Source organism: Mustelus asterias, chromosome 14, assembly GCF_964213995.1.
Source record: "Mustelus asterias chromosome 14, sMusAst1.hap1.1, whole genome shotgun sequence".
Classification (NCBI taxonomy): Eukaryota; Metazoa; Chordata; class Chondrichthyes; order Carcharhiniformes; family Triakidae; genus Mustelus; species Mustelus asterias.
This window is the reverse complement of record NC_135814.1, coordinates 28,437,307-28,461,715: the sequence shown is the minus strand read 5'-3', so window position 1 is coordinate 28,461,715 and position 24,409 is coordinate 28,437,307. Positions and strand designations below refer to the sequence as shown.

The window sequence follows — 24,409 nt, the reverse complement described above, 5'->3', positions numbered from 1 at the left end:
GTGAAGAAAATAGCAACAATGATCTCTTTTCCCATTGAAATGGTGTAAAATGAGAAATGGCTTGCCTTGCACTGACTCTAGCTTCAAATGGAGAGAGGAAGCATTGTTGGCTGCAGCTGAGAAGGTGCACTGTCTGATCATTCCACCAAGACTGAATAAAGCAATCAATAGGAAGTTCATTGTAGTGCAGCCCATGGTTTCAGAGGAAGCAGTCAGGCATAGGTTAGATATTTGTGTTCGAACTACCAACAGGGAAAACTGCTGAATTTCAAATACATTCAATCTTTAACTTCATTGACTTTAAAACTTTTTGGCAGGGTACAAAGACACTCAGCGCTGTACACTCCAAGGCTGCCTAGCATTGTAGAAAAGGTTGAGAGGATTAACATTTAAAAGGATTAACAGAGGATTGATTTATTTAAAAAAATAAATATCAACACATATGGTTAAATTAGTACTGTGAGCAATGTTATCGTAAAGACCAGAAGCAAATAACTGAATTTAATAAATTAAACAACGTTATTACTTAGATTAAAAACTATAAATAGACAACTGAGTGATATTTCAAAGCTTGGAAACATAATTAGTTGGGTGAAATACAATAGAGACGGCAGGGTAGATGATGTGTTGTTACGCATTTGGAAACTGATGGACACCAGTGTGATCCACAAAAATCATATCTGGAGTAAGTGTCTGCAGTTCAAGGAATCTTGACTCACAGTTGATGAGATGGTGATAGCGTCTCGGACACTGTGATGTATCAGGAAGGGAGAAAGTAATCTAAAATCTTTGTTCCTCTAGGCAATCACTCCCTTTAGGTTCATTACTTCAAATTTGGCCCGTAGTGAGGGACAGCAGGATGTGACTATGCGGGAGGCAGGTATGGGGATCGGGAAGAGAGTTTTGGAGAAGCCTCAACCCTAACAATTTTCCAACAGGTACAAGGTTCTTGCAGCCTGTGTGGATGAGAGCAGAGACTGCAGGGAGGATGAACAGCGTGATCACAGCACTGTAGTACAGCTTCACTGAAATTGGGGGACGTGAAAAGCAATGTAGAAGTATGATGGGACAGTGTATCGAGGGGGATAGATAATGTTCTCTTCAGCTGTGAACATGATTCCTGATAGCTGTGGTGTCGGCTCAGTGCCAGGGTTCAAAACATCTGCTCAAGAACGGAGAGGAGCTTGAAGTGCGAGAGGAAAGATCCAGCTGTTAGGCCCACATTGGCACCACCGACATGATAGGACTAAAAACAAGGCTCTGCTGAGGGAGCACCAGCAGCCAGGGACTGGATTAAGAAGCAGAACCATAAAGCTAATAATCTCTGGATTACTACCTGAACCACAAATTAATTTGCATAGGTTCAATGAGACAAATCAATTCAGTTCAAGGCTCAGAGACTGGATGGCTTCATGAAAGGGAAATCGTATTTACCTAATTTATTAGAGTTTTTCGAGAAAGTCTCAACCAGAGTGGATAGGGGGGAATCAGTAGATGTGTTGTATTTGGACTTGCAGAAGGCATTCGACAAGATACCTCGCAAAAGGTTAAGTAATAAGATAAGAATCCCATGGTGTTGACGGTAGTATATTGGCAGGGATAGAGAATTGGTTAACAGGCAGGAAACAGCGAGTGGGGATAAGGGGTTCTTTATCAGATTGTAACCAGTGGGGTTCCACAGGGATCAGTGCTGGGACTGTTCACACGATATAATAATGACTTGGAAGTAGAAAGTGAATGCAATGTAGCCAAATTTGCAGACGACACAAAAATAGATGGAAAGGCAAGTTGCAAGAGGGATTACAAAGAGACATTGATAGATTAAGTGTATGGCAAATGGAGTACAATGTGGGAAATTGTGAAGTTGTTCATTTTGGTAGGGAGAACAAGAGGACAGAGTATTATTTAAATGGAGAAAAACTGCAGGAAGCTGCAACACAAAGGGACTTGGAGGTACTTGCGCACAAAACACAGAAAGCTAGCACACAAGTGCAGCAGGTAATCAGGAAGGCTAATGGAATGTTGGCCCTTATTTCATGGGGGTTGTAGTATAAGAGTAGGAAAGTCTTGCTGCAAGGTACCGGTGAGACCACATCTGGAGCACTGTGAGCAGTTTTGGTTCCCATATTTAAGGAAAGATATTTAGGGCGATTCTAACAAAAACATTCTAAGTGTCGAATTTGCGTAAAAACTGGAGTAAATCCCGCTGTTGTTTTCAGCGGAAGTTTCAAAATGAATCGCCCACACTCTGTGCACTGCAGCGTGCCTCAGCATTAACCACACTGAAAATCAATGGGTGGGGCCTATTCCCACTGAAGAGGCTGGCAACATAGCACTGAGTGAGCCACTGCGCATGCGCCAAGCTTCTGTCAGCGCTGAGATCGGTGCATGCGCAGTGACCCCGCACTGCCGACCTCCCAATTGCTGGCCAACCCCACGACCCTGCATTGCTGGCCTTCCGACTCCACCATGGCCCGATCGCTTGCCTCCCTGAACACGCCCTGGCCAGCCTTGCCCCCCCACAACTTCCCCCACCTGCCAGCCCGCTTCAATCTCTGCTCCCCCACCCAACCCACCACCACCACACTCCGCCCCCAGCATTCCCCCCCCCCCCCCCCCCCCCCCACCGCCCCCACCACCCCCTTGGCTGAGAGGATGTTTCCCCTCATGGGAGAGTCTTCGGCAAGAGGGTATAGTCTCAGAATAAAGGAGTGCCAATTTAAGACTGAGATGAGGAGGAATTTCTTCTCACAGAGAGTTGTGCGTTTTTGGAACTCCTTGCCACAGAGAGCTGTGGGAAAGAGTCATTGTGTATATTTAAGGCCGAGATAGAGAGATTTTTGATCAGGAAGGGGATCAAGGGTTACAGGGAAAGGAGCTCGAAAGTAGATGTGAGGAATGTTAGATCAGCCATGATCCTATTGAATGGCGGAGCAGGCTCGAGAAGCAGAACAGCCTACTTCTATCTCCATTTCTTATGGTCCTATGGTTTCAATTCATGGGGCACTGGCACTTGTGCTGGGGAACGAGAAAGCTGTCCAATTTGGATGGGCTTCAATTGAACTACACTGGGCCCAACCTCCTGTCAAATCAAATAACTAGGGCTGTGCAGAGGGCTTTAAAGTAAATAATGGGGGCAGGGCTTCAGTGAGGAGAAATTTAGAGAGTTAAAGACAAAGGACAAGACAATAGTGCAGCGTACAGAAATGGGTAATAACCCGAGTGTGACTGAAAGGGACTGATGTACAATTATAACAGCATTACAGAAAATAGGGTCAAGGTAGGGAAAAAATAGAAAAAAAGATAGAGTTAAAGGCTCTTTATCTGAATGCCAACATTATTCCTAACAAGACAGAATTGGTGGGACAAAATAATTAAATGAATATGATCTAATAACTATTACAGACATGTTTGTAGAGGGAACTATCAAACAACTTTGAACCTTGAATTAAACTCTTTTACTGAACCCATATGAATTTGTTTGTGGCTCAAATAGTAGCACAGAGATTAGTAACTTTATTGTTCTGTTTTTTAATGCAGCCCCAGGCTGCTCGTGCTTCTTCAGCAGAACCTTTTTCTTAGTCCTACCTCTGTCGATGGTGCCCATGTGGACCTGACAGCACCCACTCCCACTCCTTGTATCCTGGACCCAACCACCTTCAGCGGCTTTGTCAATGACCTTCCTTCCACCATGAGGTCAGAAGCCAGGATGTTCGCTGATGTTTGCACAATGTTCAGTATCATTCGCGACTCCTCAGAGACTGAAGCAGTTCATGTCCAAATGCTGGACAATATTCAGGCTTCAAAAGTGGCAAGTAACATTCACACCAAACAACTGCCAGACAATGACTATCTCCAACAAGAGACGATCTTGACATTCAATGGTATTAGCATTGCTGAATCCCCCACTATCAACATCCTGGGGGTTACCATTGACCAGAAACCGAACTGGACCAAATATATAAATACTATGGCTACCAGAGCAGGTCAAAGACTAGGAATCCTGTGGTGAGTAACTCACCTCCTGACTCCACAAAGCATGTCCACCATCTACAAGGCACAAGTCAGGGGTGTGATGGAATACTCTTCACTTGCCTGGATGAGTGCAGCTGCAACAACACTCAAGAAGCTCAACACCATCCAGGATAAAGCAGTCCACTTGATTGCTACCCCTTCCACAAACACTCAATCCCTCCACAACCGACAAACAGTGGCAGCCGTGTCTACCATCTGTAAGATGCACCGCAGGAACTCACCAAGGTTCCTTAGACAGCCCCTTCCAAACCCACAAATCACGACCATTGAAAAGGACAAGAACAGCAGATACATAGGAACACCACGACCCAGAAGTTCCCTCCAAGTCACTCACCATCCTGACTGGGAAATATATTGCTGTTTCTGCACTGTTGCTGGGTCAAAATCTGTAATTTCCTCCCCAACAGCACTATGGGTGAACTTACACCTCCAGGATTGCTGCAATTCAAGATGGTAGCACACCACCCCGTTCCCAGGGGCAACAAGCGACAGGTAATAAATGCTGGCTCAGTCACCAATGTCCACACCCTATAAATGAATAAAACACAAAACTCCTCTCCAGACCCGAGGAGGTGTCCTGAACCCTGAGTTCGAGCATGCATCACAACCTTTTGGCACATTTTCTAAGAACAGTAAGAAAATAACATGAGGCGGGTAGCTCAGTTAGTAAAGGATTAAATCGGTATTTAAGGCTGCATTTGACATACTTTTGGTCTCTCAGACAATTAAGGGATATGGGGAGAGGGCAGGGAAATTGAGTTGAAGTCCAAGACCAACTATGATCATGTTGAATGGCGGAGCAGGCTCGATGGCCCATATGCTCCCCTCCTGCTTCTCTTTCTTGTGTTAATCTTGCTGAAGCAATGTCATTAGTTAGATTACTTCATGCACCCCTCAGCTTCAATATAATTTGTGCTGTAACTTGCTGGAGGGAGAAGCTGATAATGGTGTTGCAAGGGCAATGGAGCATCTGAAAATCTAGTGAACTATGAGGTCTGCAATCTGACTCTTGCAGCAGTGGGATTACATGTTGGGAAAAATACAGGATTGATGGAGAAGGTGAGTCAATTTGTGTGATTGAGTTCAATATCAAATCAGGTTCCGAAAAAAACTAGAGGAGTCATAGGATCCGATTTTACCATTTTGATTCTGAGCGCTGGGTGGACTGGAAACGAGGAGTGTTTCATCTCTGACTTTTAGACCTGTTCTCCTGTGCCCTCATATGCACTCTGCCTGAAAAAAAATCAGCGATTCTGAATCGCACAGAAGCCTGTGGGTGGGACTTAACACACCTGAAACACTGCAGCTCTGATCGGAGCCTTCAACAGCGCATGCGCAGTAAAATAAATTTTAAAACGCTCCCCTGCCACATTTCTCCCAGGCCGGATTATGCCTCCCCCCTAGCACCACAGACATTGCCCCACCCCCCACAACATAACTGACCCCCTTATCTCCCCACATCCCCCGCTACCCAGACTGATCGCAGCCCCCTGCCACTCTTTCCCCCACCGATCGCACGCAGAGCGGCAGCGGACCCACCCCTTCCCCCCCACCGATTGCCCATGGAGTGGCAGTGGGCCCACCCCTTCCCCCCCACCGATCGCACTCAGAGTGTCAGCGGACATTCCCTGCCCCTTGTCCCCCCATCAGAGAGCCATCTGACACGCCTCCCTCCCCCACCCATCAAGGAGCCATCTGACCCACCTCCCTCTCCGCCACCCGCCGCCCCCCCCCCCCCCCCCCTGCCCCGACCTCCGATCTGAGTCAGAGACGCCGGAAGCTCTGAACTTATCTCCTCAGAAGCTGAAGCGCCCGAATCAGACCATGTCGGACCTTTGCGGACCATGTTGGTTTCATGCTGAATCTGGATGGGTGAACGTGGTGGCAAAGGGGGAAGTGCCGGTAAGTTTGGGCGTCCAGCCCATTTAAGTCAATTTAAATGCATGCGGAGGCGGTCACGGATCGCACTACTCGCCTCATGCTCTACTTTGCCAAGTTTTCGCACCCGGAACTTGATGGTGAAATCGGGCCCATAGAATCATACAGTACAGAAAAGGCCCTTTGGCCCATCGACTCTGCAGCGACAATAACTACCACTAAAGTCACGCTGATCCCATCTTCCAGCACTTGTCCCATATCCTTGAAAGTTATGATACTTCATGGATTTCGTGGTGGAAAGGATTGGATTAAAGGCAAGAGAAAAAAACTAAAAGTAAGAAATAGATATAAATTTGAAATTGCTAACAAATCACTGCATGATGGGATACAGCAAGCTCTTAAAAGTAACATGGAAGGTGATCTACCCTTTGTGGTGAGGTTAAAAACAATGAGAAAGTTATGGGGATTCACAAGTTATAATTCATCTCTCTTTCTCGAAACTTGCTGGCTAATTCACGCATGAATGATAACATAAGCTTACGGGATCTTGAGCCCATCCTCACCATCTGCGAGATCGCTGGCGGGGGCTCAAGGTCCAGCAAAACCCGGAAATCATGAGTATCACCAGGGAGTTCACAATTTCCGATTTTCTTTGCCCCTCGCTGCCGTATAATCAGGTTCACACTCATAATGGGTGAGAACCTGATTTCCATTCATTTCAATAAATTTTAATCTAATTGAAGACACCCCTCGCCAGATCTCCCCCCCGTCCTCCCTCCCCCCTCACAAGATTTTCAGGTTCCCCGAGATGTGAATCTCACCCTGGGGGCACAATGGTCACCATAGTCCCCGGGTGAGAGAGCCATGGCCAGGCAGTGCCCTGGCAATTCCCCCTGGCACTGCTCCCTGGCACAGATTTGTACTGTCAGGTTGGCACCAACCTGTGCCAGGGTGTAGTTTCTGGGGTGGGCCTTAGAGGGAGCCTCACATGTGGGGACTTAACGTATTTGTAGTGGGGTGGAGCAGACACAAGAGAGGGCTGTGGATTCTGGTGATGATCGGTGGTGGGGGAGGAGGAAGGGAGTGGAGAAGGGGTGATGCTGGTAATGATTGGCGTGGGCTGGGGATGCCGGGGATGGATGAGATTGATGGGGGGAGGTTGGAAGGCCACAGATACCTGCATGGTGGAGGCAGGGGGAGATTAATTTTTCTTTCTGTGATCGAGTGCCCTTTAAAAATGACGACCGGATCTCAGTGGATCTGGTTCCCGGCTCTAGGAATCCCCGCTTCACCAGACTGATGACATAAACCATGTCCACTCTGCTTTCTGGCAGCTAAAGGGACAAGATCTGGAGAGAAAATTGGGCAGTGGAACTGGAGAGTTCCACACCAGTTTTCTCACCAGAACTGACATTTTGTCAAATTCTCTTAAGATTCCACCCCATAATTGTTTCAGGAATCTCCGACCCAATTTCAGCAAAGAAAATCGGAAATTGTGAACTCCCTGGTGATACTCTCGTCTACAACGAGAAGCTAACCGATTGTGTCAACAATGAGTAGAAAAATACATGAATGCTGAAACAGATAAATTAGATATAAGAGAGGAGCATCTAATTGAAAATCAAGTCAGAGGCAGCTATTATGATAATTATTGCAGGCATGCAAATACAAAAGGGAACACTAAAAGGTTACTTTTATTACTTGAAGATTAAGACATTGAAGAAGGGTGTACGTGTATGGAGGCTGACAGCGGGACAGTGAGACTGCCAAGAGTCTTTCACTATCTGAAGATTTGATGAAATGGTTATTTTTGGTTCAAAACATATAATTTGAATAAATGTCCGATGTTGATATTTACTTCAAAGAAGAACGACTCTAAGCAAAAGAAACACAAAATGAAGTACATGCTACAGAAATGTTTTGAAATCCAAAAATCTATTGAAAGGTGTTATTATTGGGTGCTATTTCATTGCCCACATATCCAGAACAAAAATACCAAAAATTAAACAAAACATCTATAATTCTCATCTAAGTAACAGGCAAATTTCTTACTCAATGCTGTATTTTCCACATACAACATCAACCATGTAACAGATGAGAGTGACTGTCCTTGACATTAAGGCAACAGTTGACTGAGTGTGGCATCAAAGAGCCCTAGCAAAATTGAAGTCAATAGGTTCCAAAGAGAAAATTGATTGGAGTTCATACCTAGTACAAAGGAACACGTTTGCAGCTTTTGTAGAGTCCAAACATTTCAGCTGCTTCATTAATGAAGTTCCCTCCATTATAAAGTCAGAGGTGGGGATGTTCATTGATGATTGTAGCATTCAGTACCATTTGTGACTCCAATGCTGAAGCAGTCTGTGTTCCTGATGACATTCAGGTTTGGATTGATAAGAGGCAAATAACACTGCACTGCACAAATGTAATGACATTTCCAAGAAGTGAATTCAATGATCACCATTGCTGATTCTCCCACCATCAACATCCTGGTGGTTACCATTGACCAGAAACTTAAGTGGACCATATAAATACTGTGGCTACAAGAACAGGGTGGATGCCAGGAATTCTGAGGAGAGTAACTCACCCTCTGATTCTCCAGAGCCTGTCCACCATCTACAAGGCACAAATCAGCAGTGAGGCAATACTCTCCACTTCCCCAAATGAGTGGAGCTCAGATAATACTCAAGAAGCTCAACTCCTTCTGGAACAGAAAGCTTGCTTGATCAGTGTCACATCCAATAGCTTAAAATGTAATTCCTTCCACCACCAATGCAGTGTGCATCATCTACAAGAGTTTTCAAAAGGTGCTTCAATAGCACCTTCCAAATCTGCGACCTCCAACAACTAGAGGACAAAGGAAGCAGACGTGTGGGAACATCACAAGTTGCAAGTTCCCCTTCAACCCACACACCATTCTGATTTGGAAATATATCAAGATTACTTTACTGTTGCTGGGTCAAAAATCAGGAACCTTTTCCCTAACAGCACTCTGAGTGTACTTACACCAGGAAGCCTATCACCACCTTCACGAGGGTAATTGGGGATGGGTAATTAATGCTGGCCCAGCAAGTGACACCCACATTCCATGAAACAATTTTTAAAAACATTGACAAATAAGCCTGAAGGTCTACATAGGGTGGCACGGTGTCACAGTGGTTAGCATTGCTGACTCACAGTACTAGGGTCCCAGGTTCGAATCCCAGCTTGGGTCACTGTCTGTGTGGAGTTTGCACATTCTCCACATGTCTGCATGGGTTTCCTCTGAACAGTCCAAAGATGTGGATTGGCAATGCTAAATTGCCCCTTAGTGTCAGAGGGGCTAGCTAGGGGAAATACATGGGGTTATGGGGATAGGGTCTGGGTGGGATTGTGGTCGGCGCAGACTCGATGGGCCGAATGGCCTCCTTCTGCACTGTCGGATTCTACGATTCTAACATTTAACAGCTTCAAAATGATGTCAAACCCAAAGGTATAATTTGAACAAAGATCAGACAGAAGAAAGAACAAAGAAGAACAAAGAACAATACAGCACAGGAACAGGCCCTTCGGCCCTCCAAGCCCGCGCCGCTCCCCGGTCCAGGATTGAATCCTGAATCCAGGATCCCCGCCCAATTTTCCAGCCTAAAATAAAAATGTTTATCTCAAACCCAAATAGAACTGCCAATGATTTTTATACAAAAATCCGCAGGATACTTAGATTTGAACTGAATGGTTTAGCTGCTTCCCAAGAATAGATTAACCTCTCTATGCAACCAACAATCATCAGGCCATACTGTGTGATTTGCACTTAACATGCTACACAAGAAAATGTTTTTCCGTTTACAATTTACTCACCTATTATTTTCTGCATTTTAAATGTCAAGAAATTTTGCCTGCAGTTCCATAATTACAGTGCAATTCAAATATTTCCGATTGATCTGAATCTATCTCCAAAAGTGATGGTTGAGAATGCTGACATGTTCCACTCAATGCTCAACCGCAATACCCTCCAGACATTCTCCCCATGCCCCTCACCACCTGACAACAACCCCTGCCCAAGTTTGTTTATTCGTCCTCAACACAACACGTGACTGTTGTGTGTGTTTAATTGATTAATAGCCAGCAGCAGGTTATGTAACGCGAATGACGGAAAGAATCAGGCAATATGCCTTATGCGTTAGGGGTTATTGTACCAGCAGCCAGCATAATTAAGGACCCCACGCACCCCGGACATACTCTCTTCCACCTTCTTCCGTCGGGAAAAAGATATGAAAGTCTGAGGTCATGTACCAACTGACTCAAGAACAGCTTCTTCCCTGCTGCCATCAGACTTTTGAATCGACCTACCTTGCACTAAGTTGATCTTTCTCTATATCTGAGCTATGACTGCAACACTACATTCTGCACTCTCTCCTTTCCTTCTCTATGTACAGTATGCTTTGTCTGTATAGCACGCAAGAAACAATACTTTTCACTGTACATGTGACAATAATAAAAAATCAAATCAAATTATTATAGAGATGCACTTTGTAACAGGAGAATGGCATACGGTTCACAAGGTATGCCTGAACACCCATTGTGTTGCGTTGAACATGTTTAATCTACTTTGAATGTGGGTATTGACACGGCAAGTTATGAAACTTCTCTCTTTATGTTCTCCTTTTCTTTAAAAAAGTATTTTCTTTTGACCTGTTATGCCAGTAAGTATGCAAAAGACAGCTGAAATTTTGTTGGGAAATTAACGATCAAAAAGGCACTGCCCTGTCAGTGTGTGCCAAATCAAAAACAAATTGCAGCCCAAAGTGGCACCATAGCTCCCATTATTGAAGCAGACTTTCTCCTGACAGGCCTTCCAATGCCATGACCCTCTTGCCAAAATCTAGCGCCATGCACTCTTAGAACATAGAACAGTACAGCACAGAACAGGCCCTTCGGCCCACGATGTTGTACCGAGCTTTATCTGAAACCAAGATCAAGCTATCCCACTCCCTATCATCCTGGTGTGCTCCATGTGCCTATCCAATAACCGCTTAAATGTTCCTGAAGTGTCTGACTCCACTATCACTGCAGGCAGTCCATTCCACACCCCAATCACTCTCTGCGTAAAGAACCTACCTCTGATATCCTTCCTATATCTCCCACCATGAACCCTATAGTTATGCCCCCTTGTAATAGCTCCATCCACCTGAGGAAATAGTCTTTGAACGTTCACTCTATCTATCCCCTTCATCATTTTATAAACCTCTATTAAGTCTCCCCTCAGCCTCCTCCGCTCCAGAGAGAACAGCCCTAGCTCCCTCAACCTTTCCTCATAAGACCTACCTTCCAAACCAGGCAGCATCCTGGTAAATCTCCTCTGCACTCTTTCCAGCGCTTCCACATCCTTCTTACAGTGAGGTGACCAGAACTGCACACAATATTCCAAGTGTGGTCTCACCAAGGTCCTGTACAGTTGCAGCATAACCCCATGGCTCGTAAACTCCAACCCCCTGTTAATAAAAGCTAACACACTATAGGCCTTCTTCACAGCTCTATCCACTTGAGTGGCAACCTTTAGAGATCTGTGGATCTCTCTGTTCCTCCAGTCTTCAGAACCCTACCTTTGACCCTGTAATCCACATTTAAATTAGTCCTACCAAAATGAATCACCTCACATTTATCAGGGTTAAACTCCATTTGCCATTTTTCAGCCCAGCTTTGCATCCTATCTATGTCTCTTTGCAGCCTACAACAGCCCTCCACCTCATCCACTACTCCACCAATCTTGGTGTCATCAGCAAATTTACTGATCCACCCTTCAGCCCCCTCCTCTAAGTCATTAATAAAAATCACAAAGAGCAGAGGACCAAGCACTGATCCCTGTGGCACTCTACTAGCAACCTGCCTCCAGTCCGAAAATTTTCCATCCACCACCACCCTCTGTCTTCGATCAGATAGCCAGTTACCTATCCAATCGGCCAACTTTCCCTCTATCCCACACCTCCTTACTTTCATCATAAGCCGATCATGGGGGACCTTATCAAATGCCTTACTAAAATCCATGTATATGACATCAACTGCCCTACCTTCATCAACACACTTAGTTACCTCCTCAAAAAATTCAATCAAATTTGTGAGGCACGACTTGCCCTTCACGAATCCGTGCTGACTATCCCGGATTAATCCGCATCTTTCTAAATGGTCGTAAATCCCATCCCTAAGCACCTTTTCCATCAATTTACCAACCACCGAAGTAAGACTAACCGGTCTATAATTACCAGGGTCATTTCTATTCCCTTTCTTAAACAGAGGAACAACATTCGCCACTCTCCAGTCCTCTGGCACCATCCCCATGGACAGTGAGGATCCAAAGATCAAAGCCAAAGGCTCTGCAATCTCATCCCTTGCCTCCCAAAGAATCCTAGGATATATTTCATCAGGCCCAGGGGACTTATCAACCTTCAGTTTATTCAAAACTGCCAGTACATCCTCCCTCCGAACATCTATTTCCTCCAGCCTATTAGCCTGTAACACCTTCTCTTCCTCAAAAACATGGCCCCTCTCCTTGGTGAACACTGAAGAAAAGTATTCATTCATCACCTCTCCTATCTCTACTGACTCCATACACAAGTTCCCACTACTGTCCTTGACCGGCCCTAACCTCACCCTGGTCATTCTTTTATTCCTCACATAAGAGTATAAAACCTTGAAAATCCAAAATATTGGCAAAACCCCTCCAGTAACAATCAGCACAGTACTTCCACTAACTCAACATTAACTCGCCATCAGCAAGAATAAATCAAAAGCACTTCCATGGGTGGTGGCCTTCTAAATAACACTAGTTGGGGGTCGCTTGTGCAGCTAGAAGTGTATAAGATAGGCTGCTAACTGGACTTGCGCAGTTCAAAATGGCAGATCAAGTTTCAAAAGAGCTTAAGAAGCTGGTTAATGCCAATGTCTGTACACTCCACAGAGGGTACAATGGCATGCTTGCACTTGTGTCCTGTCAGCATGTACCAGATGGGGCAGCACCAGAAGTGACCAGGAGCATTCTAGCTGAAATTTTAAAGAGTTCAGGCCTTGTGTTAATACAGGCACCAGTGATGCTAAGGATACAAATCTGATTGCCAAATGGAAATGGGCACTTAAGGACTTTGGGCATGGTTTTCTGGCCCTTTGTGCTGGCAGGATCTTTTGGTCCTGCCAAAGACAACCACCCACAATGGGTGTGTTGAGCGAATCTTCAAAAGCCTGTCGGCACTTGGTAGGATTGGAGCATCCCGCCAACAGCCAAGTTCTCACTGCATTCGCTACGGGAAGAGCTGCTGGGTTTTGGGAGGGATGGGGGATAGAGGGAGCATAAAAGCCTGACCATTACAACAATTTTCCCAGTAAGGTAGTAGTCTTCAAAATAATGATTAGTAGGTAGGGGTGTGGGGAGAATTCCACAACAGTATATGGACTATGGCCTTTTCAGAGTCAGGAAGATATTTTTTTAGAAAAATAGAAGCAGAAATATTGATAGGCATTGAAAATATCTTTGAGAAATCATAACTTGTTAATAGATAATTTTGAACACATACAAGTATTTTGAATTCATTGATTAATCAGTAACCAATATCAGTAATTGAGATATCTTACATCGTGACGTTCGGCTACAAAAACAAAACGTACCGCATTCTTCTTTTGGCTCGTCAGAACCATCTCCGCAGTCATCCTCTCCATCACATTTCCAGCGTGCAGGGACACATCTGCTTGTACCTTTACACTGGAAATCATCGGTGCCACATGCAATTTGAGCTGAGGTCAATCAAAAAAATAAGATGAAACAGAAAGAGGCGTGACTATAATCCACAGCTCCAAACTGGTTAACATTGCATAAACCAAATATGTGGCTTCTAATTCCCAATACACAGATATCCATTTAACATTTGTATCCTGTCACATTTAATAAGAATGAAAGAAATAACAGCTTGAAGTCTCCCTCAGAATGATCGTTGCATCAGTGCACACATGACAGTATTTTTCACTCACCGTGATTATTTCTCTCTGGACTTCATGCTTTTGTTGTAAATGCCAGGATTATAAATGATTTCAGTAACAAAAACAAGGAGAGAAAAATGATGCTTTCTGTTGCTGAAGAGAAAATGTATGTTCCCCTATTTAAAATATCTTGCCCTGAAAGATGGTAACTCAGAAAGACTTGATGTAGAATGCGAAATGATATGGATTATCATTAGCAAGATCTGAACCATTACTTTAAATAAACACTGTAGGCAGGATTTTACGGCCTTGCTCGTCCTGAAGCAGTAAAATCCTGCCTGAGGTCAATGGACATTCCCATTATTTGCCCCTTGCCCGCTCCAGTTCCCATGGCGGGCAGGGCGGTAGAATTCCGGCAAATGTAGCACAAGTTAAAGTTGACAAAAGGATAATTTGGATCTGTTATCCTCAAGAGCATTACCACAGAAAAAAATGATTGGCACCTGAATTTGTTTTCTGGGTATTATGTTTGAGGCACTAATCTCAGATTTATTCCAGTTCAATAGCACGATGGGGAAAATGTAAATTCTTTTTCAGGAGTGAAAAGCAATTTTTGTTCCACACTTCATCAGTGGTTTTTGTGATCAGACTATGCTATTAAAAATAGGTGCCACAGCCACCAGAGAGATGTGATATTAAACATAAGTGTGTCTATTTGAATAACAAATTAATAAAGCTCCCTGTTCAAAGTTCCCTCTGCCATGAAACATACGAGCTTGATTCCTACTCTTTCGATTTTTCTTTATTCACAATGTCAACAAATGTCTACTTGTCCCCCGTCCACCAAAAACAACCTCACTATTTTGAAACAGAGGGCCAAATCATACCAAAAAAAATGTGTTGTTTCCAGCAAGAAAACTGGCGTGTTTCTTGCAAGAGAAACAGATGGGTTTTCTCTCCAGATCTGACAATAATCTGCCAAAAAAAATCAAGGGGGCATATTTCGTGCCATCATTCAGCGGGGCAGGGCATAAACATGTTGGCAAAACCTGACTGCAGAGATCGGGGTGCCATCTTTAAAGGACGCCCCGATCATAACCTGCATAAACCTCCCCACGAGCCCACCATGGAAGTCTCAGGGGCTCCCCTCTCCACCCCGATCATCGGCCCTTAGGTTAGATGGATTAGCCATGGTAACAGGAATAGGGCATGGGATGGGCCTGGGTAAGATGCTGAGTCAGTGCAACTCGATGGGCTGAATGGCCTCCTTCCACATTGCAGGGATTCTATATGTGTATTTTTCCTTCGTAATATTTTTTCCTGAGCAACAGCAGATTTTTAAAAAAATGCTTTATGGGATGTGGGTGCCACTGGCTGGGCCAGCATTTATTACTCATCTCTAATTGCCCTTCAGAAGGTGGTTGTGAGCTGCATTCTTGAATTCATGTGGTGTACGTAAACCACTATGCTATTAGGGAGGGAATTTCAGGATTTTGGCCCAGCAACAGTGAAGGAACAGCGATATCTTTCCAAGTCAAGATGGTGAATGACTTGAAGGGGAACTCCCAGGTGGTGGTGTTCCCATGTGTCTGTTGCCTTTGTCCTTCTAGATGGTAGCAGCTGTGGATCTGACACCTGCTGTCTAAGGAGTCTTAGTGAGTTGCTGCAGTGCATCTTGCAGACGATACTCACTACTGCCACTTTAAGTCAGTCGTGGAAGGAGTGAATGTTTGTGGATGGGGTGCCAATCAAGCTGGCTGCTTTGTCCTGGATTGTGTCAAGCTTCTTGAGTGTTGTTGGGGTTGCACTATGTTAACTCGAGGGTTAATTTGCTGCAAAGATCATGTCACATGTAAAACCCTGGACACTGTCTCACTCAGAGGTTAGGCAGGAAATTGAACCTGTTCATGGAACCTACCTTTTTAAAATCATGATGTGGGAGATGCCAGCGTTGGACTGTGGTGGGCACAGTAAGAAGTCTCACAACACCAGGTTAAAGTCCAATAGATTTATTTGGTAGCATGAGCTACCAAATAAATCAGGTGAGTGCCTCCTTCACTCACTTGATGAAGGAGCAGCGCTCCAAAAGCTCGTGCTACCAAATAAACCTGTTGGACTTTAGCCTGGTGTTTTTTAAATCAGAAATACAAGTGTTGGAACACTTGTATTTTGGGCTAAACAGTAGCAATTGTATTGCAACTTTCAAGAAAATTCTTGACGAATTTAATATATGAGAAATTACAGTCTTTCTGTCTGCCATCAGAATGTTGTATTACCAGTATATTTTTTTAGATTCCCTCCAAACCCTTTACAATTTAACAGATTGTCTACTCATCATTAGGAACATATTTACACAAGAATCTTTCACTTGCATTTTCATCAACTTAGAAGTAGCTTACTGCAATTTGATTCATCAGTCCCATCTGCGCAGTCGTGGTCCTTGTCACAGACCCATTCTTCAGGAATGCAGCGTCTGGTTACAGCACACAGGAACTGATTTGGGGAACAGGTAACTTCAGCTGGGGGTGGGCAAAGTTTAAAAATGCTCTGTTAGAATGCTATTAGTGACACTAAGTATAAGCAAAAACTTTCAGCTTAATAGGTGATTCAGTCTTGACTGATGAACATACTACTTTTTTATTCAAGTTCTTACTCTTGAAATCCATTAAATTTGAATTAAAACCTAGCCATCAGTTTGAAAATATACCAATAATAGAGTTACAGAAACCCTACCTAAATTGGAGTCTTGTGGATCTGAATGACATTCCAATTAAGTAGACTAATATACATACAAATCGCCCAAATTAGATTATGCATTTTGAACCGATTTTTAACCAAATTCAACTATAAATCATTCGACTGATTAGTTTCTTTAGTGGCTTGCATTTTATGCTTGTATCTGCAAAATTTTGATGGATTGAATTAGATCTCAGATTAAGGCATTAACTAAAGAAATTGCATTCTGGAGCAGGCTAAGTGTTTTGCAACACAAATAAATATCCTGATTTCAGATTTTTAAATGATTACTGATTTTGGGAACGGAAATTTAATTAAAAGTAAAAACTTTTATTAACATGTATTACACTGTCTGCAAATTTATATGGATAGATTCACATTTATTCTGACAAGTAATTTCTGTTGTACAATCACAACTCTGTTATCCATCAGCCCCTATCAATCTCACTCCTTGTAAGAACTGTAACATTTATCAGTTGGTGCAGGGAAATGAATTCTCAGTAAAATACTATTACATTAAAAGACTTCAAAACAGCGATTTAGTTTATTCATTATTGAAGCATCATGGAGAGATAATGTGGATGAATTAAATGCCTTAGTTTGTAACAGATTTCACTAGGTTTACTTTCAAAATAAGAGTTTGTGTCGGCTAAGCTTTAGCTTTGGAAATTCTCTTGCTGAAGGTAGATAAGAGAATCAAGCAACATTGAGATTCCCAGAATTCAACCAACGATCTCCTACAGTGCAGAAAAGGCCATTCGATCCATCGAGTCTACACCGACCACAATCCCACCCAGACCCTATAACTCCACATACTTACCCCGCTAATCCCCCTGATACTAGGGTCAATTTAATATGGCCAATCCACCTAGCCCACATATCTTTGGAATATGGGAGGAAACCGGAGCACCCGGAGGAAAGCCGCGCAGACACGGGGAGAACGTGCAAACTCCACACAGACAGTGACCCAAGGCAAGAATTGAACCCGGGTCCCTGGTGCTGAGGCAGCAGTGCTAACCACTGTGCCACCATGCTAACCACAGAAATTTAAACTTTGCAAATATCCATCAAACTGATTGAAACCCAATTCGTACTTTGGTCTGGTATCAAACTGCAGACATTTCAAGTACCAAGTGAATGTGATAACCACTACAACACAGAAATAGTCAACAGCAATCCAAACTGACAGATTTATTTACGAGAAGAATAGTTTATTAAAGACACATGCCACATGCAAGAAGCTATTGAAAAACATTTTTGCTAAAACAGGATTCCTCCTTCCAACTTTCTTCCTTCTGTACAAAGTGGCAGAACATGTTCAAACGCTGTTCTCTCAATTCCAGTAGCTCATCCAAGTAGCCATTCTTTATGTAAACCCAGGGAATGAGCTGGCATGATATCTATGGAGGGAGGCCTCATATCTAATGCTGGCATTCATACTTTCCACTGTTGGCCTTCATACTTTCCAATTGCATCAGACGTGTAAATATTGGCGAATGATTCACCTTTGCAGCTCAGATTTTTGGGCTCGGGATTTGTGTTTTTGCTCTTGTGATTTTCTGGCCATTTGGGTGGAAAAATATGAATTGGAATGAGCATAAATGGCAAACCTTAGCCATTGAGATGATTGGAGTAGCCTAACCTGACAAAATGCTAACTGTCAGAAGTAGCAAGAACTGACCTTGGGATATCCTTGTTTACATCACTTAGTACTGCACCGTGTGGTGTTTTATGACCCAATCTCTGGGAGACTCTTGACTCGGATAAGTTAATCAGCACAATACATTATCTTCAAAGGCTGAATGGTAAAACTCACGGCAATCACTTTCATCCTCTCCATCACCACAGTTGTCTTGGCCATTACATCTGAAGATGATTGGAATGCATCGTCTCTTCTGCGTGCACTTAAACTGACTTGGAAGGCAAACATGTGTCTCTAATGAAGCAAAAATAAACACAACGTGCTCAATATTCAAGACTGAAATCTTGTGAAGATAGCTAATTTTTTAAAATGTAAAGCTAAGCAATTCTAATACAATACTCACCACAATTTGCTTCATCAGAATTATCCCCACAGTCATTCTCACCATCACAGATGAAGGCAGGTTTAGTGCATATCCCCGTGCCACACTGGAATTGCCCTGGCCTGCATTTAAATTCAGCTGGGAAGAAAGGAGGAACTATAGTTAACTTATGATAAAAGTTTAAGGGAAACATGCAAGGGAGTGGTAAGAGATTTCTGTCATCTACCTAATTAATATTACAATGGGCAGGATTTTCTGGATGATCCTGCCGGCGGAATTGCCTAATCCCTTCGACTGCGATACCCCTTGCCACGGTTTTTCTGGTGGCAGAGGATGCAAAGAATGGGAAACCGACAACAGCAGAACCGGTGAGACCTCTGCCGCAGCAAAACACGCCACGGGGGGATGGGTGTGGATGGGGTTGGCGTTGGGGGGCAGAAAATCCTGGTCTTAGATGGTTCATGAAAGAAGTAATTGATTCTCATTTGCTGCTATCTGCTTTATCAATGAACGCGTTAACATATAGACACTTTCACACCATAACGGGCACCAAAGGTACACGTAAGGGACAAGACAGTGCAGTACCTTTCCAGGGAGGGTATTTCTCTTGAACAGCCTTAGTTGATATTAATTGATATTCTTCAGAGAGGGTATAAATTGAATGGCAGATAATGTTAAAATCATTGGAAACAAAATGATTAAAAATACTCACGACAGTATTCAGGTTCATCCGATCCATCTCCACAGTCATCTTCTGTATCACATTTCCACCAGAATGGAATACATTTGTCATTGCTGCAGACAAACTGTTGAGACAATATTATGAATTTACTACACAATTAGGAAATATATATCTTTATTGTCATATGGCGAAGACCATATGCAATAGACAGAAAATGCGAAGTGTGATATTATTAAGTGACATTCCTTGGTGTTAATGCCTGTTCACACATTACTAAGTTGCTCGGGATGCAATATGTTGGAAATTTTAATGTGCATTATTAATAATTAGTGGTTTTCTCAGCAAGGTTTAGAGTTCTTGGGGGAGACAAATCATTTTTTTTCTCTTCCTTATCCTTTCCAACTCTCTGTAAAGACAGTGATTAATGCTGCTCACAGCTCCTTGAGTGTTCCATGCAATGCCATATCAGCCGACTGGGGATTCTTAAACTGTGAGGCTCAATAGTAAGTGCTGGAAGGTCAATTGAGAGTGGAGATCATCACATCCAAACCTCAGCAAATGTCCACAAAAGAAACACTTGACGGAAATCAGGAGTAAGCAGATTGGATGATTTTTCCTCTCTCTAACTGAGGAATCTGAAACTAACTGAAATGTCCCATTACGCCCCTGCCCAGAAAAAAGCTGACACAACCAAAAAAATGATGCTGGGAATCTTCTGATCTCTAAGCTAAAATACCACAGGAGGAGTCCAATTAGTACAATCAGTAAACGTGTGAGGTTATGCACTTCGGAAGGAGGAATGGAGGCATAGACTATTCTCTAATTGGGAAAATGCTTAGGAAATCAGAAGCACAAAGGGACTTGTGAGTCATTGTTCAAGATTCTCTTAAGATTAACGTTCAGGTTCAGTCAGCATTTAGGAAGGCAAATGCAATGTTAGCGTTCATGTCGAGAGGGCTAGAATACAAGAGCAGGGGTGTACTTCTGAGGCTGGATAAGGCTCTGGTCAGACCCCATTTGGAATATTGTGATCAGTTTTGGGCCCCATATCTAAGGAAGGATGTGCTGGCCTTGGAAAAGGTCCAGAAGAGGTTCACACAAATGATCCCTGGAATGAAGAGCTTGTTGTATGAGGAATGGTCGAGGACTCTGGATCTGTACTCATTGGAGTTTAGAAGGATGAGGGGGGATCTTATTGAAACTTACAGGATACTGCGAGGTCTGGATAGAGTGGACATGGAGAGGATGTTTCCACTAGTCGGAAAAACTAGAACCAGAGGGCACAATCTCAGGCTAAAGGAATGATCCTTTAAAACAGAGATGAGGAGGAACTGCTTCAGCCAGAGTGTGGTGAATCTGTGCAACACTTTGCCGCAGAAGGTTGTGGAGGCCAGGTCATTGAATGTCTTTAAGACAGAGATAGATAGGTTCTTGATTAGTAAGGGGATCAGGGGTTATGGGGAAAAGGCAGGAGAATGGGGATGAGAAAAATATCAGCCATGATTGAATGGCAGAGCAGATGTGATGGGCCGAGTGGCCTAATTCTGCTCCTATGTCTTATGGTCTTATGGTCTACACCTCCCCAACTGAACATCAAGCCCCGATCAAGTCTGCTCTGAAGCAGAGTCATATGGATTCAAAATGTAAACTCTTTCTCTCTCCACAGATGCTGCCGGACCTGCTGAGTTTTTTCAGCATTTTCCAGTGCCCATTGTTCTCTCTCTGTTCCCCAAATATATAATCATTTCCAGGTTTAATTGCTTCATGACCATTGGATTTGACAAATGACACCAGTAAGAGAAAAAACTGCCCGGGTTGTCAAATCACCTACAATGGTTAGATTTTGATCAGTCAGAGTTACGGGAAAAGGGCAGGAAAATGGATATATAGAATGTTGGATTAGCCATGATCCTACTGAATGGCAGAGCAAGCTCGAGGGGCCAAAAAGCCTACTCCTGTTCCTATTTCTTATGGTCTTAAGCCCTGCATGTAACCACACAGAATGTTTGCCATCTGGGAATAAAAATTGGAATGTGTCTTTTTTAATTCATTCATGGGGTGCAGGTGTCACCGACAAGACCAACATTGATTTTCCATCCTGAAATACATTTGAAAAGCTGGTGGTCAGCCACATTCTTGAACCATCACAATCCACGTGGTTCAGGTACATTCACAGAGCTGGTAGGGAGGGATTCCAGGATTTTGACACAGTGACAATGAAGGAACAATGATAGATTAGACAGAACTGCAGCATTGTAGTAATGTTACTGAATTAGAAATCCAGAGATCTGGACTAATGCCCCAGAGTTATGAATTCAAAGCCCACTACGGAAAGTGGGGAACTTTCAGGTGATGGAATTCCCATGCCCCGGCCGCGCTTGTCCTTCCGGGGAATGGAGGTTGCGGTTCTGGAAGAAACTGTTGAAGGAACCTAGTCGAGCTACTGCAATGCATCTTGTCGATAGTACAAGCTGCAGCTACAGTAGTGTAACTGTGTTGGAAGGAGGGAATGTTTAAGGTTGGAGCGGGTGGGTGACAATCGTGTGAGCTGTCTTATCCAGGATGATGTTGAGCTTCTTGAGTGTTATTGGAGCTCCACTCATCCAGACAAGTGGGGAATATTTAATCACATCACTAATCTGTGTATTGTAGATGGTGAACAGGCGTTGCAGAGCCAGGAGGTCAGCTCTTCACCACAGAATCCCCAACCAAAATAAAAGGAAAAAACTGCGGATAAGACCATAAGACCATAAGACATAGGAGCGGAAGTAAGGCCATTCGGCCCATCGAGTCCACTCCACCATTCAATCATGGTTGATTTCAACTCCATTTACCCGCTCTCTCCCCATAGCCCTTAATTCCTCGAGAAATCAAGAATTTATCAATTTCTGTCTTGAAGACGCTTAACGTCTCGGCCTCCACAGCCCTCTGTGGCAATGAATTCCACAGACCCACCACTCTCTGGCTGAAGAAATTTCTCCTCATCTCTGTTCTAAAGTGACTCCCTTTTATTCTAAGGCTGTGCCCCCGTGTCCTAGTCTCCCCTGCTAATGGAAACAACTTCCCTACATCCATCCTATCTAAGCCGTTCATTATCTTGTAAGTTTCTATTAGATCTCCCCTCAACCTCCTAAACTCCAATGAATACAATCCCACGATCCTCAGACGTTCATCGTATGTCAGGCCTACCAATCGCGGGATCATCCATGTGAATCTCCGCTGGACCCGCTCCAGTGCCAGTATGTCCTTCCTGAGGTGTGGGGCCCAAAATTGCTCACAGTACTCCAAATGGGGCCTAACCAGTGCTTTATAAAGCCTCAGAAGTACATCCCTGCTTTTGTATTCCAAGCCTCTTGAGATAAATGACAACATTACATTTGCTGGATACTGGAAATCTGGATTAAAAACAGAAAATGCTAGAAAAGTTCAGCAAATTTGGCAGCATCTGTGAGGGGAGAAATAGAATTAATGTTATGAGACTGTATGACTCTTCTTAAAGAAGACATTGGACGGGATTTTACGGCTGCACTCGCCCCAAGACCGGAAAATCCCACCTGAGGTCAACGGGCCTTTCCATGGTCCGCCCCCACCCCGCCTGCTACGATTCTCATGGTGGGTGGGACGGGAAAATTCCTCCCAAACTTTTGTTTTTCATCCAAAAATTCTGTTTTTTACTGGAGTATTTTCCATAATGGAAGCAGATTATAAACCACTTGCTGTGCATCTGGCTAATATATCCCTGAATTGAGGAGGACCTGGCCATAATAGCATGGACTGTGAAGCAGAGACTTAGATACATATGCTGGAAGCCCATGATTGACTCATGCTAACTCAGATAGTGATTTAATTTGGTTCTTCCCTCTTTATTGAGAAAAAAATAGTTAATGGGAGAAAAATTCTGAATGCCTAAAGATAAATTCTGAAAGATGTTGGACAAATTGATCTGTGTATTTAGGACTTTTGGTTCTACCTGTTGCGAATAAGTTTTCTGTGTACATTACTCAAGGAGAAATGTATCATGTGATTCAGTCCTTGTCTCAGACATGAGTACAAGTTCTCCGACTGTGTAATACTGCCACCAACTTTTCTGATCAGTAAGAAATGAAACTACATTTGGTTTAACTGGTCCCTTATGTGCAGTTGGTGCTTTGATATTTATTAGTCAGTAAACACAAGGAAAAGCACAACACTGCTACCATGCAAGGTGAAATCTGATCTTCTGGATTTTTATTAAGGGTGGAGAAGAGTTGATTTTTAATTTTTTTTACTCCATCCTTAAAACTACAAAGCCAATGCTCAGAATGGACCAGGCAGACCCAGATCCATTCCTTGCTTGCTCCAAAAGTAAAATTCAAAATCCACTTGTATCCAATTCAAGGTCCCCCTAAGAGAGACAAACAAGATCCAAGCTGGACAAAATAAGGCATTTCATCCCATCTTGGGTTTGATTTGACGCTTGATCTTAGCCAAAAGGCCAAACATAAATGGCTTGGGGACATTCAGAGGACACTGATAAACTTCCACGATTGAGCTTAAAGTCTTTCACATGTTAGACAGGTCAGACTAGAACAACCCAATTGCCAGTTAATAATTTGTTTGTTGTAAAAATCCATCACAATGCTACTGGAATTTTTAAGTATCTTTGAAAGTTTCTTTGAGCTTTTACATTTTTTGGGATTATCGTTTTGTTCATTCTTGGCTGAAGAGCTCTGAATCGAGTGTTAAATTTAGGAAGTGGCTGGATCTAATGGGGTGAATTTTCCCGTCCAGCCCACCACCGGAATTATAGCGGGCGGAGTGGGGGGTTGGGGGGAGAACCATGCAAAGATCAGTTGACCTCGGGTGGGATTTTACGGTGTTGGAGTGAGCGCAGCCAGTGAGTTGGGTCAATTTTCTTGTCCATCTTCAGCAGAAAATGACTATCACACTTCTTGCATCATCTCTTCAAATGAACATTGGTAAACATGTGATTCTTTTTCAAAGTCCTGGGTCAGATGCGCAATTTTCTCATAATCGAATAGTTCAACAACTCTGGCAGCATCTGTGGATAGAGAAACATTTCCGGATGATAGCCTCTAGGTCAATGACTTTTCATACGTTCTGAAGAAGG

General features: G+C 43.5%; 1 protein-coding gene across 1 annotated transcript in view; it reads right to left on the bottom strand.

Annotated features, from left to right (window-relative positions):
* Positions 1-24,409, bottom strand: part of LOC144504127 (low-density lipoprotein receptor-related protein 1-like) — a 1,391,705-nt gene that overhangs the window by 185,315 nt on the left and 1,181,981 nt on the right. The window contains exons 65-69 of the mRNA XM_078229303.1: positions 19,330-19,423; positions 18,639-18,755; positions 18,410-18,529; positions 16,257-16,376; positions 13,549-13,674 (exon numbers count right to left, since the gene is read on the bottom strand). Coding sequence (XP_078085429.1) covers positions 13,549-13,674; positions 16,257-16,376; positions 18,410-18,529; positions 18,639-18,755; positions 19,330-19,423 — 577 coding nt within the window. The remainder of the gene's footprint in view (positions 1-13,548; positions 13,675-16,256; positions 16,377-18,409; positions 18,530-18,638; positions 18,756-19,329; positions 19,424-24,409) is intronic.